At 40.9% G+C, this 14,951-nt stretch overlaps 1 protein-coding gene across 1 annotated transcript; it reads right to left on the reverse strand.

Moving 5' to 3' along the window:
* Positions 1-13,600, reverse strand: vwa7 (von Willebrand factor A domain containing 7). Its single transcript, XM_033630790.2, has 17 exons — positions 13,249-13,600; positions 10,270-10,552; positions 9,859-10,092; positions 9,347-9,443; positions 5,398-5,532; positions 5,042-5,237; positions 4,753-4,922; positions 4,358-4,470; positions 4,120-4,236; positions 3,513-3,728; positions 2,750-2,882; positions 2,369-2,521; positions 2,162-2,254; positions 1,763-2,049; positions 1,232-1,368; positions 895-1,054; positions 1-791 (listed from the first exon to the last, which is right to left on the reverse strand). Exons 2-17 carry the CDS (start codon positions 10,516-10,518, stop codon positions 258-260), a joined length of 3,024 nt encoding a protein of 1,007 aa, XP_033486681.1. The 5' UTR covers positions 10,519-10,552; positions 13,249-13,600; the 3' UTR covers positions 1-257.
* Between the last annotated feature and the right edge of the window lie 1,351 nt (positions 13,601-14,951).

The following is a 14,951-nucleotide window of genomic DNA, read 5'->3' on the forward strand; positions in this document are numbered from 1 at the left end:
TTAGTAAAATGATTCAATCTTTATTTAGTGCACCTTGATTAGAAATTACAGTAGTAAGCACATACTCCACAATTAAGAACACATTGCTTTGCATTAAGTGCACTCACTGCAAACTACTTCTCTACTATATACTTTTTTTCAGTTTTATCTGTTTATGCCCTCCAAAAAAGAACATTTTACATCTTTTTTTAAACCTAAAATCCAGTGATCAACACGTAGATTTGTTTGACCTGCAAAACATTTGTAACCACATCGGTCTAAAGCAGAGAAAACCAGAGCAGACCCAGCAACAAGTAAAAGACGTCTGTGAGTGTAATCCGTCCAGCTCCACTGGTCTCTGTGCTCCTGTCTCTTAGCTGCCTCTGCTGGCCGGATGTTAGATGGCAGCGCTTCATGTTTCCTGCTGTGTCCCACACCAGCAGCTCAGCCTGAGCAGAGCAGCAGCTGGACGTGTACCTCACCCACAGTGGCTGAGATGAGCCCGAAACCCATTCAGATACATTCAGAGGAGGGTCTCCTTTCTCTAATCTGGCGTTGTGTTGGTGATGATGGTGGTGATGGCCTCCACTGGTTGTCTTGTCCCTGTGGGCCTCTCCCAGGCTGTCCTCTGTGGGCATGGGGCTGTGGAATAAAGTCATAATGCCCTCACCCTTCTGCAGCTGGAGGGCAGCGAGGCCAGAGCCCCTGTCTGACACGACCAGAGATACACTCCAGGTAGATTTATTGCAAATGGGAGGACAGGTAGACTGTACTCGTGCAGCGGAGCAGGATGGTGGGGACGTGTCTGGATCCTACAAGAGAAAGAGGAAGTGATGCCAGTTGTACACAGAAAATTCAATAAACAAAGTGTCCAGTAAGATGAATTATTGGGACTAGTTCTCAGTGAATGCTCACCGGAGGGACCACAGTCAAGTAGGCCACTGCATAATTTGAGTCTGGAGAGTCAAGAGCGCACACAGTGAGCGTGAGGGTGACAGTAGTTCCTGCCTGAGCTGTGGCTGGAGTGTAGAGGTCCACCTGACCACGGAAAGACCCTTGTTCTGCAACATGGAACCTGAGGAACAGAAAATGAATCTTAAATAACAAAAAATATTCCCATAGTTAAAATTCTATGCTTCATTATAACACTTCTCAAAAGATAAGAAATATTCTTTTCAAATATAACATTCATATGAAACACAAGTCTTTCTGTTCACCTAGAGGCTGAGCAAGATTTTCTTTTGTGCAATACCTGTGAGGTCCTCTCTTATGAAGATATCCACAATCGTCATCAGCAGTCAGACTGAAGAGTCGGGCCGGGCCATGGTTCAGGATGTCAAAGTCTACCATTGTACTGTGACCAGGTACCAGGCGGGGAACAGACAACAGCTGAAGAGACCGAGAGATGCAAACTATTTGAGATTATCACAACAAAAGCAAGAGAATTTGAGGTACATCAATGTGAAATTGTATGAATTTTCCATTGTTACTGATGAAGCAGCAGCAGTAATTGATTATTTTGTCCACGTGGGGGCAGCAGAACAAGCTGTAAACACAAACTGACACAGGGTTACGGTACAGGAAGTGCATTTATTAGTCTCCACTCTCTCCTGAGGGAAAATGTGACTCTTTAGCTGTTAAATGCTCCACTAACTGTTAGTCGATTAGGATTCATCACAGCTATGGTGTCTGTTACATCTACTGAACCAAATCAGTAAAGTTGTAGGTCATAAAATAAAAGCAATGACCTAAAAGGTGCAGCCTGAGTCTTGTTTAGCATTACCTGTATCTGAACGTGAGTGGGCTGAACCATCTCTGTAGAGACCCTCTCCAGCTTGTTCCCTCTGCTGTCTCGGCCTGTTAGTCGAACACAAAAGGGGACTCTGGGAATAGAGTCCACCCGTCCCACAAGCTCCTCTACAGAATAGGATGATGAAGACGTGGAAGAGGAGTTCAGCTTCACCTGCTGGAGGCTTTCCCCGTCAGCTCCCAGCAGCGTCACGTGACTGAAAGATGCCTCCTCATCTGGAGCCAGGCCTGTCACAGCCAGCACCAGAAAGGCAGGAACACCTGGGAAATTAAATAAGAAACAAAGTTTGCTAAATGACAGGCACATTCCTGGTTGGAAGACTTACTGTACGTTGTCACTGTACAACACAAATCATATTCGAAAATCTTTTACCTGCTATTGGACTACCCTCCACTCTAGCCAGACCTGGGTGTGTCTCATTCGTTAAGATTGCAAAGTAATACAGGAAATCTACACTGCTGTCACCTGTGGGTGCAGAACAACAGACAAACATTTGCCTCGTTTCTCAATCCAAGTGCGGTCATGTAATTATCTGTCAGTGGATTGGCTCTATGTCAAACATGTTTTCACTTGTTTTACCTATCACATTGAATGTGAGGTGTCCGTCACTCTTGGCTTGGAGTTTCCACTGGCCTGGCTGTAAAGGAGGAAGCAGGCTGATGCGGTACAGACCCTGAAAGTGCTCCAACTCTGCCAGAGGGCCCTCCTCGCTCAGCAGAGACTGGCTTTGGTCTAACAAGCAGAGGAAGATGAACACCTGGGCTTAATTATTTATTCAAATGCAAAGATGGGTAGTTGTATTGAAAGGCTGCACAAGGAAGTACAAACTGCAGTTCACATACTGTAAATCCCAAAATAAAAAATGACTGCCTGGACACAAGATAAGATAAACCTTTATTGATCCCCAGAGGGGAAATTCAGCTGCCGTTAACGGTTTATAAACGTATAACTGACAGTTACCTGATGGGCTGGTGAGGATACACTCTGTCAGGATGCCAGTGACATGCAGTGTGACATTTTTTACTGAGCTGTCAACTCTGAAGGAATGGGAGGACATCAACTCTTTGTCACTTTCTACGTGGAGGAGGGTCACCTGAGGAGTAAAAAGGAGAAATGTGCTGGTTATCTGGAGAATAAATCACGTTTCCACTTCACAGAAATGTTAAGCGTCTACAATCCATATTTCTATAATAAATATGGATCACAAAATGCAACTTGTGAATAATTATTGCCAAGTACTTCAGCTTCCCTCAGCTTCACAGAACATTTTAGCATGTTTCAGTTCATTGTGTACAGCCTGCAACTGCTTTGCTTCTCTCAACCTCATTTTCAGCCACAACAGGAAGCTGTTATGGTAGTTGTATGAGCTCCTAGACGAATATATATTCATATAAATATTTTGGCAGTACAAAAAGAGCCGACACTGTAGTCCAAAAGCCAGGCCCTTAACATGCCCCCAGTGCCCTCCCCTCTTGTTTAAATCTATTCTAAATGGAACAATTGATAGTGGACTATGGGGCCCGCCCATCCCAATAATGATGTGGCTCAGTTGCTGGGACTCCCACTGTGGGTTCCAAGATGAATCTGAAGGGTTGCGGATAAGTAGGGAAAGAAAAAACCTCTTAACGTCACAAGCCAGCAACATCTAGAACCAGTGAAGCCGCCTTTGCTTTAGGAACTTATTTGTTTTGGTTCAACTGCGTAGAAAATGATGATGATGTACCTTGTCAGCAGCTGTATTATCCTCCACTATGGTAGAGACCCTGTGGATGTCAGAGTTGGTAGTGAATATTGTCAGTCCCCCTGACAGGGAGGACAAGGATGAGTAGAGAGCGAAACGGTCAGGGGACAAAGGTTCCCTACTTATGCTCCTCCTTCTCCTCCTCCTTCCTCGGCTCTCTGATGTGTAGTTGGGGTCCTCAGTGAGGAGAAATGTCACCTGTTGGAGAAACATCTCAAAACATGACCAGTGGCTTGTGCTAAAACATGACTTGTTTGACTGCAGTCCCCCTAAGACAGTATGTAAGACACAAGATGGGTGCCATACTGAGATGCAAGTTACATGCTACTCCACTTCCTAATCACTATCTGCAAACATAGATAACTTCTTCCTAATTTGTAAATTAGCTGCACTGTAATGATGTGTTTGAATTGTGAATGTCATCATGTGAAGCTTGTTTTTTTGTTAATCGGAGTTGTTACATTCAAATGTGTTTTATTTAGATGAAGAGAATCAGAAAATGTCCCCACAGATCACAACCCCATGTGTGCAACACTGAAGATAATGTAGCTTTGATTAGAGAGGGATTCTCATTATCATTAAAACCTACCTTGCTTTGTTTCTCAAGTGCGAGGGCCTTGACCGCATCAAACAAGTGGGCATCTTTCGGAGAGGCGTCAGTGAATACGAAGATCTCTGACAATGGTGGACTGTGAGTGAGCGCCAGCTGAAAACACACAGCAAGATGGTTAATTAGCTGCCACGTGTCAGAGTGCATATGTGCTCACATGCTCACACACACAACTAATCACTTAAATATAAAAAAACAAAACAGCATCTTAATTTACCTGAATGGCAGAGAGACACATCTCTGGTTCGTCTCCTCCTCCCAGCGCCATGAGGTTCTCCATGTACTGCATAAACTGGTTTGGGTCATCGCTCTCATACACTGGTCCGAACTCTGCAGGGTATAGGAGATGGAGATGTTAGATTTTTCATTTGTGCAGTAGTACTCCATAGTGTAGGCCTACTGACTTAACCATAAGAAGGAGAGGGTGGACCGACGCCAATCAACCTGTCAATCATTCACAATATTGTCAAGTGCATCTTGGTTGCTGTCAGGTGGATTTTAAAGGCACCCAAACTCTTTGAATTTCCTCTTTTAACAAGGTCTTAATATCACAGGAGCTCTTGAATTGTAATTGTAACTACCCTAAACTCAAGCTGATTGTTACACACTCACTTGGGTCATGGAAGGGCACAAGCAGAAAGGTGCCAGGCTGCCCAGGGCTGCGGGCTCGACTCTGGATGATAGAGTGGGCCCGGAGACGAGCAGCAGTGATCTCCTCAAACATGCTGCCTGTGGTGTCAATGACAAACACCAGTGCAGGGACCTGCTTCACACTGAAGAGCCTGTCGAAGGAAGTTCAGAGGGAAATGAAGACATACTTTGTACACTCAACAGCTTGAAATCATTAAATAATATGTTGTTAAACTGAACAAAAACCTAACCAACATTTGTCACAAGCTACCTGAGGAAGGTTTTATGGCCCACAGTGTCTCTGAGGTCTCTCAGTACACTCAGGGTGGCCTCAGTAGCCAACCTGGCAGCCTCCAGGTGGAGATAATGGTGAGGGGAGAAGATAGGTGAGGTGCTGTCCTTGTTGATACCCCCTTTGGCCCCTACGTGGCGGCTACTGTCCAGAATACCTCCATGACTACATTTGCCTGAAGAAGAAATAATCAGTAGTGTATTGAATGTTTTGCAGTGTGATTTTCAAAAGTAAAAGCCATTTCAGTATTGCTTTTTCGTAAGAGTATATTAATTATTCCAATGCTTTTTTTAGCAGGTCTGCAGCTGTTGGAGGCTGAGGTTTCACAGGCGTACCGTGAGGTTTTGGAGGGAAAGTGCTGAAGTAGCCAGTGGTGAGCAGCTGGGTGTCTTGCTGTGTGTTTTTCAATCTTGGCAGGAGGTTGCCGCGACAGGTGGCACTGAAGCACTCCATACAGGTGGGAGTTTCTTCTGTGGACACAAAGGAAGAGGAGTTAGTCTGTTGTTGTTGGTGAGGCCCAGTAGAGCTCCAGAGCATAGATAGATAGACAGACAGACAGATAGATACATAGACAGACAGACAGATAGATGTTTGGGGTGAACTGATTATTTTGCTGGCCTGATAAGTTGTGTGGGAGAGTTTTATTTTGTGTTTTGTGTTTAGTGTTTAGTGACTTGTACCAGGATGAAATATTGAGGGTGAGAATGGAATCAATGAGTGAGATGTAAACCCATGTCCTTGCTGACATGAACAGTCCTGAGTCTCCTCAGCAGGTGGAGGCACTGCTGTACTTCTTTGTGTACAGAGTCAGTGTGCTGTGGAGAGGACAGACAGGTGTCTATCTCTGTTCCGAGGTATTTAAAAGACATTGAGAATAGTGATGAATCCCACGCAGGACACTAAAATAACATGAATCTAAGGCTACAAGTTTGAACTTTTCAGACCCTGTCATGCTCCACTTGTTGCTTTCAGCGCTCTCCTCCCTCCTTAAGCTACATGCCTGCAGTATCAACAAGGTCTTCTCCAGACCTGTTTCACAATGGTCATTACCATGAACAGCAGTCATAGTTTCTGCTGTTAAATGGCCAGCACATCTGTGTTGCCAGGTGTGGTTGCAGAACCAGTCAGATTGCTGCCTGTTTTAACTGCCTTTCCACCGACAAACCGCTGACCTTTGATATAGTCATCTTAGCTTTGAGTCAACCTGCCTTGCCTTTGTGTGTGCATTTGGGTCCACATAATCCTCCACCAGAAAATGAATGACAAATGCATTACTCTAACAATCATCAAGAAAAATAAAACACTGCTGCTGTCAAGGCCATCATTATGGGGTGCCGTTTATAAAGTGGCTCACGCTGAAAATAACATCAACATTTTGCCACATTTAGCTTCAAACAATGTTTAAAAAAGTTTTGTGAATTTATTAACGTCACCTTTTACCACATTTACAGCAATATTTGTTAACTTAGAAATATATTAAATAGTTAAATCTAAATATTAAATGTGGCACCTAAATGTTAAATCTAAATATTAAATCTAAATCTAAATCTAAATATTAAATCTAAATCTAAATGCTAAATGCTAAATTTAAATCTAAATCTAAATGTTAAATCTAAATCTAAATGTTAAATGTTAAATCTAAATGTTCTGGGTGTAAATATATATTTAGCTAATATGCAAATTCACACTGCCTGTCACCGGAAGTACCAAAATAAAAGCTTGAGATGGTATAAATAATGATTGAAAACCAACTTATCGGGGGAAATGGACACTTGAACATAAATTAGCGTGATAATAACTACATAAAATAACAAGAAACATGTTTGGAGAAATTTTAGTGTCCCTTCGGAGGGAATCACCTTGTTGTTCACGTCACTATATCACCATTTAGACTAATCTGCTGTTTGTAAAGTCTATAAACACAATGATTGAACAAATATTACTATCACGTTCTGATAATAATAACATGGTTATCGTAGATTAGCGGGGCTAACCGTTAGCTGTTAGCCCCGTTAGCGGTGTCTGTAATGACTCATTAACTCTAAACAGTCCGTGAAACAAATATTTTTTTCCAGCGGATGTCTTAGTTACAACATGATTGAGCTAACTGGAGTAGTTTCATGTCGTATCCGACAATGGGAGGCTTTTAACAGATGACGTCCAGATGTTAGCTTTGCTGCTGCTGCTGCTGCTGCAGCCACTGATGCTTTCTAGACATCGTGATTTCCCAAAACTGAATAAATACCACACATCGCAACACAAAACTGCTTTGCTAGCTCAATCATGTTGTAACTAAGACATCTGCTGGAAAAAAATATTTTTTTCACGGACCGTTTAAGAGTTAATGAGTCATTACAGACACTGCTAACGGGGCTAACGGGACTAACAGCCAACGGTTGTTAGCTTAGCTTAGGTTGTTAGTCCCTCCGAAGGGACACTAACAACTCAAAGTACACGTCAAATAAAATTTCTCCAAACATGTTTCTTGTTATTTTAGGTAGTTATTATCACGCTAATGTATGTTCAAGTGTTCATTTCCCCTGATAAGTTGGTTTTAATTCGTTATTTGATTCTATAAACACAGTCTGACCGTCTCAAGCTTTTATTTTGGTACTTCCGGTGACCGGCAGTGTGAATTTGCATATTAGCTAAATATTTAGTTTCACGCAGAACATTTAGATTTAACAATTAACATTTAGATTTTGATTTAGCATTTAGCATTTATATTTAGATTTAGATTTTATATTTAGCATTTAGATTTATATTTGTATTTAGCATTTAGATGTAACATTTAGATTTAGATTTAATATTTAGATTTAACATTTAGATTTAGATTTAATATTTAGATTTAGATTTAGATTTAGCATTTAGATTTAACATTTAGATTTAGATTTAGAATTAATATTTAGATTTAACATTTAACATTTAGGTGCCACATTTAATATTTAGATTTAACTATTTAATATATTTCTAAGTTAACAAATATTGCTGTAAATGTGGTAAAAGGTGACGTTAATAAATTCACAACACTTTTTTAAACATTGTTTGAAGCTAAATGTGGCAAAATGTTATTTTCAGTGTGAGACACTTTACAAATGGCACCCCATACATCATCTATGTTGACTTTGATAATCATGACATACTGCAGTAGATAGAGATCCCTGGATTATACCACAGAGAAAAGAACATGTCAAGATGCTGAGAATAAAAACAATACTGTATACATACAGTATGACTCACACTGTGTTAATGTACAGCAATACAAGTTGGCATATCATGAACATATGTACAGCAACTTTTAAGAGACTCCCCAAATACTAGCTGCTAATCACATTTTTGTTTTTGTGCAGCCATATCCGCTCTTATAGTTTGACCATTATCACAATATATACCACGATACACAAATTATCATATCAAACATATATCACTTAAGCTAATGTTCAAAGCAGTGAACACACATCTTTCACTGTTATGAGGTATAAGCTGTTTTCCACATCTGGAATACCACATCTGGGCTCCTGGGCTGCATTACATAAAACCAAACTCTTCACGAACATAAAACTGAACGCTAAGTGACTAATGTTGTTAAGACATCCTATATATTATACTGTATTTATTTAATTATTTATTCAAACCATTTTTACGAGAGACCAGTTCACAAAGTTTCAACCCTTTTCTGTGCACTAGGCATAGACAAACAAAACTAAGTCTTAAGATCTCAGACTGTAACTACAGTCAGATCTCTGTTCAATCAAAGTATAAATGTACGAAGGGAGTTTACGCAGTATGGCTTTATAAATGAACAAATACCAGTGACTGAGCCTGCAAAAGGTCAAAGACGACAAACCAGCCCTGGATTAAAGCGCACAGTGATGAGTCAGGGCTTTATGATTTGTAACAAATCACAGTGCACTATAATATGCAGTATCTGACATGTGCAAACAATGTGCAGGTGCATTCACGTTCAACAGATCACCATAATCCAGAACCAGTAAAAACGTAGTTCTGGCAGGACTTATTTCTGAAATAAAACCCTAACTTCAGCCTCAGCCTTTTAAGAGAATTATCAATCCACATGCCTGTAACAAGCAACAATCTCTGACTTCTTTCCCTGAGCAGTAATAACATCAAGAGCATTCACAGGAGTCTTCCTAGCATTTGAGAAATGCATGTATAATCATGATCTAATTCTGCTGAAATTTGATCATCATCTCTCAGCCCTATGATCACTTTTTAATGTAATGAAACGGGTGCTAGTGTAATTACAGATGTTAAAAAAATCACCATTAGCCACAGGGATGGCAGGCTCCTCCGGCTGCAGCAGGTGGAGGTAAATGACTTGCTGGCCCATCTCAACCCAGTTACTGTGGCTGTAGAAGTCCTGGCATAACAGAAGTTTGAAAGACAAAGCATTACTTGTTTTTTTACCAGCACATTAATTTAATTGCCATACCAACATTTGAGCCATTTCAACATACAGATTGATAGTCATGCAAGTGTAGCAGAACGTAAATGGAGACAAGAGTTGATTTATAATGCTGATTATGATCTAATAACAGGATAACAAGAAAGAAACAATAACATATTTGTTTGTACTTACTTTTTTTGTAATGTAAGGCACCTGCACTGGTAATCTGGTCACTTTACAAGGTACTGTGTTTTTTATATTGTATTTTGTACTGTGCAGTGTGTACATACTGCTTCTGTTATTTACTGTAGTCTGTATTGCACCTTGAATTTTATTTTTATCTTATCTACTTGTTATGTGTAGGATGACAGACGGAAATTATTATTACCTGCAGGGAGTGAAATAGCTGGCCCAAGCTGTGACGAGCACTCTGGTACTCTTTGGCTTGTACTGAGAGCAGCGTCTGAGCCCAGAACTGCCGTAACATCCTCATGGCACTTTCCACACGCTCTGAATCAAAGTGGTACACCGGGTCAGACCTGGTGGAGCTCAGGAAGTCCATGGCTGCATTGGACTTCACCACCTCTCCAACAGCTCTCCAGAAACCACGGCCCAATCTGGTCTGGGAGGGACAGAGGTGGATGGTTATCATTAGAATGATGTAGTTCAGTGCGCAAATATCACAATGTAATTTAAACACAGAAAACAGCTCATTTTTTAAGCTCTCATTAACCCATCTGTGCAATTGTAGAAATCCTTTATATCTGAATGTACAGTTAATATCTTGACATCAGCTCACCCGCTCCTCTGCATGGTTTGCTTGGTGTTTTTTGGTGGCCCTCAGAGTCTCCATGGTGACATTTAGAATAGCTTGCTCTGTGATGTACTGGTGTGTGTGTGAGTCCCAGGACAGCGTTAACACTCGAGACCAAAAGTTTGGGAGGAAGCCCGTGCATGGTATAGCCAGGAGGAGAAGGTAAGCGAGGATAAGCCAGTGGCTCTGCTTTCCACTCCCTTCCCAGATTCTTCCTCTGCCCTGTGACATCATGTCCCGGAGATGAGCTGAGCAGGTCACATCATACCTGCATGTGAAAACGAGTGTTGCCATCAGTTGCAATACAAAATACACTGTATAAGGTACAGTTCAAGTGAGAGGTGATCCAGTCACTTCCTTCATTTTTCCGCATTCCCCTTTTACCTCCTTGTAAAGTTGCTATGTTGACAAACAACTCACACATTGAGCAGACATGGACATGGACACCGATGAATGGAAGTCCAATGTTAAATGTCCTTTAAGTGTGCACTCAGTTAATCCCAGTCTTATTTGCTGAAAACAGCTGCCTGCTGCTGCTGAGCGGTAAAAGTGAACAGAAACAGTTAAGTTGTGAACCTGAAACCAAAACAATGAGCTAAAAATGCTTAAATGCTCCACAGAGCTGAGGGTCGTCACAGCTCAAGTTTCTTAGGTTATGTTTTTTATTTCATTTATTCATTCATGTTGTTTCCTGTTTTACTTTGAAACTCATATCTCCTCTGGTTTCAGATCACTTCACTTCCTTCCTCTGTGTGTTTTCCCTCCCTTTTGATGACTTCACCTGTGTGTGATTGTCTGTCCCACCCTGATTAGCCTCACCTGTGTCTTGTTATCCTTCCCCTCACCAGAGTATTTAATGTGTGTCTTGTTTTTTCTCAGTGCCAGTTTGTCTTTGTGTGTCTAGTGGTCCAGCATTTTGTTTCTCTGTGTCCTTCTCTTGTTTTTTTTGGATTTAGCCTGTTGATTGACTCTGCCTCATCCCTGCTGGATTTGTTTGCCTCCACTGTTAGTCCATCTGTGTACTGAACCTAGCTTTTGACCAGTAAAGACGGTGTTATTTTACCTGAACTGTCTCCACCAGTGTCTTGCATTTGAGTCCACTCTCAACTGGTTCACCAGTTGTTAGATAAGTAACAAAAGAGTCAGGTGATGATAATCTGTGGGTTCATCATCATAAACAGAACTTGTCCCATTACCCCATAATTATTTGTGCATATTGAAAAGTGCTGACAAGAGAAACGTTAATCTAATTTCACCTTAAAGGGACAGTTTAAGCTTTTCTGGACTGACACTTTAGAGGCCCTTCAGCTTACAGACCTTAATGAGGATTTTGATACAACTGTTATGCTGTAATCCAAGATGTTTCTCAATATTCTTTTTCTTTTTAACAAATTTGGGATCTATGATTTATGATGGTTCTCACCTGATACCCTTTCATAACCTAATGTTCTATTTGTGTTTCAAGATCAGTTTACTATGTGATGTAATTTGATATTATGTTTTAAGGTGCTCTGTGATTGTAAATGTTTTTCTGTTTTCACTGTGTTCCATCCTTGTTTTATTTTGTGGTACTGTATGACAAGACATATATGGCTTCCATTTCTATGCCTTTCAGTTATGGATTTAGAGAGAGCGATTTTATTTTGCTATTGAAAATTGTAGAGGCAGATAATGTATCATTTTATACTAAAGGTGAAAAATAAGGTCAGGTACACAAGGTTTAGGAAGCAGGTAGTCAAATATCAGATTTGGCAGCAAAAAGGATCCATAAGAGGTGTTTTGATCATTTAAGTAGTTTGTGCGTAAGTCAAGCCTTGGGAGGTTAAATGAGGGAGAACGTTCTGGGTTAGGGTGACCTGACCGTTTGGACGGATGTGCCAAGTTTCGTAATAGAAGCGGTTGTTTTTGCTAGAGAGACAAAGAAGATAGAAAATATTGACACACGAAATCCAGCTCTAGGAATAAGTAGGAAACCAGGAGAACTTTGGATACCCAGAAAATACGACCCAAGTGTGTTCACACACATACACACACACACGTACTTCATACAACCCCACTTCTAAAAGTCTGAACTATCCCCTCAAGTTGTTTGTGAATGCTTAATTTAGTTATAAAGCTATAGTTGTTGCCTGTAAGACATGTTGAAAATGTTAATTCAAACATTAAAAGACATTTAGCTGAACTGAACAATCATTACTGAATGAACTCATTAATAAGTCCAGATTTTATATTGTGAAAAGCATTTTCCGCTTCCTAAACGGATGAATATGAAATGGCCTAACCACAGTTCTTGAGTCATGCTTTGTGCAAATTTGATCTGTTTGTGCTAATCATCCGTTTGTCCTTTACTGTCACCGTCCACTCCTCAACCCCCCCGACAAAAAACCCCACCTCTTTTTCAGCCTTGCCTGTACAAAGGCTCCTATTGTTCTTTGTCATCTTTATTCAAATACAATACTTTTTGTTCTCATAGTCTGTGCTTTCACAAGAGGGAGGCCGAAACAAAGCACGGGGCCTATAAACAACTGCTCCCTCTACTCTGCCAGCCTCCTTTGGCTGGCAAATAGGTTTTAACTGATTGGCGTGGTCTCTTAAATTGAGAGCACAAAGACTCCTCCTTTCACTCATCCTGCAGGAGTGATGCAGTATGAAAAACTCATACACTGATCATAACATTTTATTCTTTTTAACATATCTAATTAACATATATAACTTGTGGTTCACTTTAAATAACTTTTCATAATCTTGTGCTTTGTTTGCTTTTAACAAACTAAGGCATGTACAGTATATTGACTAGAACCAAACTTCCTCCCAGCACAGTGCACTAATGTCAACTACTGTGAGAATATGCAAACTATATTTTCACCAAGTGCAAAATAAGTTCATGCTGTATTACCAGACAACTACAAACTTTTGTCTAAAGTTGTACTTTCTGCTCAAATTAAAAAAAAAACATGTACTCACCTCAGTTCATCTCGGTAGACTTGTGTTCACACACCACAGCGTAAAACAGAGACGTTACAGTCCTGTGTGTGTGGATGAGTGACACACATGTATGTTCATATGACAATGTAGACCTTCACCACAACCTGTCAGCAGAGGAAACTGTGCATAGCCTCACAGCATTCCTGTCTGCGCAACACAATTATTGAGTCTTCACATTTGTCTGTCCTTGGGCTCTTGTCTCTGGCCAGCTCCTCAGTAAGAAAAATAACATCCAAGATATGAATGGAACAAGCACTTTGTTTAACTCGGATAAGAGTCTGGTTGGTGCTGAGTGCGTTTCTTAGCGTGGGGGGCACACCATGAGGCAGAAGACATCTCGTCATGGCTCCCCTACAGCCTTGTGCCCCTCCTTACCCTCCATTATTGCACGGTGCATTGATTGACCACAATAGGGCCGCATATATTACCAGCCGGGGTGTTCAGCTTAGGCCTTCCCCAACCCCCCGGCCCTCCACCCATCACTCTCTCTTCTCCTTACAAAACAAAAAAAAAACAAAAAAAAACACTGCTTTTCACAACTGCAAACACTACAACCTTTTCCTCTCTCCTTGGTTACCCACATGTCTAATAGCAATGCTAAGAAGGACATCAGTTACTAGCCAACGCTAGGGACAGTGTTGAACTTCAGTTTGTTGGATTGAATGTTGTAAAAGAAGAAGAGGTGAATGATTGTGGTACTGTTGAACTTTGGTCTTCAGCTGCACAATAACACTTAAAAAACAAACAAAAAGACAAGAAGAAAGTTTGATGCAGCAACTGCTGTTTCATTGTGACACCTTTGCAAACCACAGAAAGTCTGTCAGGTTTTTGTATTCATCGAATGAGTGATTCAGAAAGTGAAAGTAAATCAGTGGGAGGCTTGACCGCGCAGAATCACAGCACCACATAAAGATACATGAAAACAGTTAGACAGGGTGCAATGCATGTAACTCCATGAGTGTGGGTGTAAAAGAAAATCCAGTCCAGGAACTACACTGTTAAACCTCCCAGTTCACTGGAAGCTCGCTGCAGATGAGGTTAGCACATATTTCCTGTTCACCTGTGGTAACCTGTTGGTTTCCGTGTTGACAGTTTCTCAGACTAGTTTTCCTGCAGACAGTAGGTGACCCAGTTTCACCACATCAACCATGTATAAATTATGTACAAGACATATTCTTACTTATTAATCAGATTTGCTTTCATTGTATAATAATAATAATAACAATAATAAGAACTTTATTTTAAGAGCACTTTTCAAGCTGAAAGCACAAACTGCCTTCCAAGAAGAAGAAAATACAAAACAAAAGTGGTACTAATAAAACATAAGCATATACATATGTCCTACGATCAGCCAAAACATTAAAACCACTGACAGGTGAAGTGAATACTTTGATTATTTTGTTCCAATGCTATGCTCTGCTGGGAAAACTTTGGTTCTGGCATTCATGTGGATACCACCTGACATGTTCCACCCACTAAAACACTGTGGTAGACCAAGTACCCCCCCCCTCATGGCAACAGTACTCCCCAATGGCAGTGGCCCCCCCAGCAGAAAAAAAGCAGTGTGCCACTCTACAAAAACTGTTTAGAAATGGCCTGTGGAGCGTGACAAAAAGCTCAAGGTGTCGACCTGGCCTTCAGATTTCCCAGGTCCCAATCTGCTCAAGGATTCTTGTGATGTG

The sequence above is a fragment of the Epinephelus lanceolatus genome, chromosome 4, assembly GCF_041903045.1.
Source record: "Epinephelus lanceolatus isolate andai-2023 chromosome 4, ASM4190304v1, whole genome shotgun sequence".
Lineage (NCBI taxonomy): Eukaryota > Metazoa > Chordata > Actinopteri > Perciformes > Serranidae > Epinephelus > Epinephelus lanceolatus.